Here is a 2,449-nt window from a genome sequence, read left to right as displayed (position 1 = left end):
TCATTCAAGTAGTGAATAGCAATCGGAAGTCTTTCTTCTGTTCTCCCCTGTTTTCGAGCTTCTTGGTCCATCAGTTTCTACACAATATAAGAAGCACCTATGTGATAAACTAACGAATACTTGGCATGTACGCAGCCAATTAAGTTGTAGATCGATCAAGCGCATGCATAGCTTCTGAATATGGAGTCTTTGCATACGGTGAAAGAAACATTTTGAATTGATGATAGCAAGTGAAAAAGGCAGCAAAAAGCATTGAACTCGGCACTTAGACAAGGAAGTCTTCCTTGTAACAATTTGTCAAACAGTTAAGAACCGTGGGAATTATCTTTTGCTCTTGCCAAGTAGTCCCTGAGGTCTGTTACCAAATGGGAGCGAGTGCTGCTCCATAAGTCATGCTAATGATGGTGAGAACAATGGAGTATAATAGCTCAATGAGGTGATTGAACCAAGCAGATCGAGATAGCTCCAAGGGCTCTTAATGGTGCTGATGGATGGAGATTTACCGTAGTCTAAAAGCATGTAACAAAGATGGAGAGACTTGGTTGGAAGACAATAAAGGCTTCATTCAATTAGGCTACAGCCAGAGGAGAATATGATCACCAACAGTATATTTATATAAAGAATATACATATCTATATACAAGATATCTCTGAATCATCAAACTACTAGAAGGATAACATCTAGCGCTGCCAAAGCCAGCAACCCAATGGTGCAGCAAGTTAACATCCTGACAACCATAATGGAACTTCTTGTGTTCGGAGGCCTGAACGTAAGCACCATCAGGCTTAAGCCAGAAATAAAAGCTGAGAGCATGAGGAATACGCAACTGTTGAGGTGGAGACTGTCGGCCTGGCTTCCAATGTACCCTGTGAATATAGTCGCAATTCCAACAAAGGTGATAGATGTAACCGAGGTAGAGACCATAGAGGTGAGTTTGAGCTCGATGACTTCCAGACTTGCCACACAATGGCCATGCTTTGTTGGCGTCTCAAGGCCAAATTCCATAGCAAACCAGACCATGGCTCCAAGAATTGTCGGGAAAAAAGCTGGCAAGACAAATTCCTCAAGGAATACATGGGAGAACGCAATCGCTGTCATTGCTTGCAACATTAACAAGAAATAGCTAAAGAATTTGGTGAAGGTAATCAGGCGTTGTCTGGTGATTGGACTATTAAGACTTGGCAGTACCAAGGCAAGCAATATCGAGAAAAGGCCAGACAAAGAGGTGGTGAAGATGATGAAGAAACCAACATTAATATGGGGTTTACGGGCTAGATCAGAAACATTTTTCGTATAACCAGAGATAGATCCAACCATTCCCCCGAAAGAGAGGGTAGTAACACTTGAGGAGAGCTTTGAGGAGCGCTTTAACTCGGCTTTCTGACCTTCATAACCAGCGATAATGTCTGCTTCGTCTAGTTGAAGTCCGTTGTAGTAAATGAGCAGGCCGACGATCACTACAATTGGAAGTAGAATAAAAGCCAGAATGGCATATTTCTTGGGTAAGAGAACTAAAAGACTAAGGCTGGTCAAAGTTAAGAGGACACTAGAAACGTACGCGAGAACCACGACAGCCATATACTGTTTTCTTCTAGTATTGGGATGATTGAGAGTGAGCAAATTCAAGGTGAGCAACATCAGGATTAGTCCAGATAAAAAAGTCGAGAAGGTGACGAAAGAGCTAATGATGAGTTTGAGGCTATGGGCATCTCCGATTGCATGCCGGCAATATCCAAAAATAAATGTCATTAGCACCCCAAAAGCAATAGTTGTAACAGTAGAGGAGAACTCTCAGATTCGCTTCAATCTAATGGCCATGCGACCTGATTGTTCTGCACCTTTTTCTTGGTTTTCACCTTGTTGTATCTGTTGGCACACAACGGAAAAACATAGTTACACCACACACACACACACACACACACACACACACACAGAGAGAGAGAGAGAGAGAGAGAGAGAGAGATTGCTGGTGAGGAATCTTTCAGAGATCAAAAAATGAATGCTCATAAAACTACAGAAATTGGATATGCGGTAGTAAGTATGCATGTGTTGAAAAGGAAACAGAAAAAACTACCAAAAAAATTTTCGCTCATAGAAAACTTGGTTCAAGCAACATCACTGAAATAAGGAAAGATGATTGGAGAAGGAAGATGTATCACAGACAGTAAAATAAAAATAAACATGGTTCCAGCAGTTTTTTGCTCATAAAAACTTTGGTCAAGCAGCATCAAAAAAATTTTTAGGAAATACGAATTTACTAACACTCAAGAACATAGAATTCTCTTGGGAAAGGAAAAGAAAAAAGAAATTACAATCAGGAACACAAGGAAACTAATCTACAAACATAAAACAGTTAATTTTGGATGCAAAACATAAAATTTGCCAATCTCCCATCAGGGAAGATAGGGCGTCTGGCCTTTAATTTATTTACCAGAGGCCAGGAATTCTG

The 2,449-nt window shown here is 40.6% G+C and overlaps 1 protein-coding gene across 1 annotated transcript; it reads right to left on the bottom strand.

The window, feature by feature from the left end:
- Window positions 1-585: 585 nt before the first annotated feature.
- Window positions 586-1,773, bottom strand: LOC120105232. Its single transcript, XM_039117515.1, has one exon. It carries the CDS (start codon window positions 1,576-1,578, stop codon window positions 658-660), a length of 921 nt encoding a protein of 306 aa, XP_038973443.1. The 5' UTR covers window positions 1,579-1,773; the 3' UTR covers window positions 586-657.
- Window positions 1,774-2,449: the final 676 nt, after the last annotated feature.

This window comes from Phoenix dactylifera, unplaced genomic scaffold (assembly GCF_009389715.1).
Source record: "Phoenix dactylifera cultivar Barhee BC4 unplaced genomic scaffold, palm_55x_up_171113_PBpolish2nd_filt_p 000240F, whole genome shotgun sequence".
Lineage (NCBI taxonomy): Eukaryota > Viridiplantae > Streptophyta > Magnoliopsida > Arecales > Arecaceae > Phoenix > Phoenix dactylifera.
The sequence above is the reverse complement of the archived record's forward strand: the minus strand, read 5'-3'. Positions and strand labels throughout refer to the sequence as shown.

What these genes read in the sequence shown, in the direction of transcription:
- LOC120105232 (XM_039117515.1), bottom strand. Translation starts at nt 1,578, where the DNA reads ATGGCTGTCGTGGTTCTCGCGTACGTTTCTAGTGTCCTCTTAACTTTG.